Genomic DNA, 968 nt, shown 5'->3' on the forward strand with positions numbered 1-968 from the left:
CAATTATAATTCAATATATTATATCATATATTAAAAATGTATACTCTCTGAATGACTATATAGCTGAAATACTAGGAAAAATTAATATAAAAAGTATTACTCTCGATTGGAAAGCTGCGGTACTAGGAAGTTAAGGTATATATAAGTATTTACCTCCTGGGAAAGGTCTGTGAAAGGCCCGGGTCAAGCCGTAACTTCGTATCTCTGACCTCCTGACTACAACGGACAAGCTTCCTGGTGGGTGTCGGCTGAACCTGAACACCCTGGCTACTTCTGCGAGTGAGGTTTCTGATCGTACATCAGTGTCCATGGCAGAGTCCGCTGAAACAGCATCCTTAGAGCCTGAGTCACCAGCAGTAAGGGAGTCGCACTTTGGAGACACCGCCATGGCTCTCGTCAGTGAAAATAGGGACAGTGAGAAATCTTCATCAGATGAAGAGAAGTGTGAGGCGATGGAGGAAAAAATTGTATGCTCTTTTTACCTCGAAGGGAAGTGCAGATTCGGCGAGCAGTGTTTCAATTTGCACCCATCAGATGCAGTAAAAGTGGTAAGTAAAAAAACAAAAAAGAAGAATAAAGGAAATGTAAAGAAGGTTGCTATGGAAGAAACAAATCAATTTGTCAAAAAACCTTCCATGAAGACCGCCGGCGATGTAAGGCACAGAATACAGTGGGATGAAAATCTCCAAGAAGAATACTTCACTGTTGGATACATGGATCGATTTTCTGGCGTTGTGGAGAAGCCGTTCACATCGTTCCACTGGGAGCACCTTGCTCTTGTGGACGATGACCAGCTGGCCATCCCTCAGCACCGTATCCAGTATTTCAAGTACAAAGGAACCAAGGTTTGGGACAAAAACGAGCGCTTCGATCACGTGTTCGGCAGCGCAGGCGACGGCGTCAGGATCCAGGATAAGATAAAGGATATTGATGAGGAATTAGAGAGGCGAGCGCGTGTCTTCAATCCC

General features: G+C 44.3%; 1 protein-coding gene across 1 annotated transcript in view; it reads left to right on the top strand.

Moving 5' to 3' along the window:
- Positions 1 to 200: 200 nt before the first annotated feature.
- LOC119592540 overlaps positions 201 to 968 on the top strand; it is a gene marked incomplete in the record, with an annotated part of 1551 nt that continues 783 nt past the window's right edge. The window contains 1 exon segment of the mRNA XM_037941405.1: positions 201 to 968. Within this exon segment, the coding sequence (XP_037797333.1) occupies positions 309 to 968 (660 nt within the window).

The sequence above is a fragment of the Penaeus monodon genome, chromosome 30 (genome assembly GCF_015228065.2).
Source record: "Penaeus monodon isolate SGIC_2016 chromosome 30, NSTDA_Pmon_1, whole genome shotgun sequence".
Classification (NCBI taxonomy): Eukaryota; Metazoa; Arthropoda; class Malacostraca; order Decapoda; family Penaeidae; genus Penaeus; species Penaeus monodon.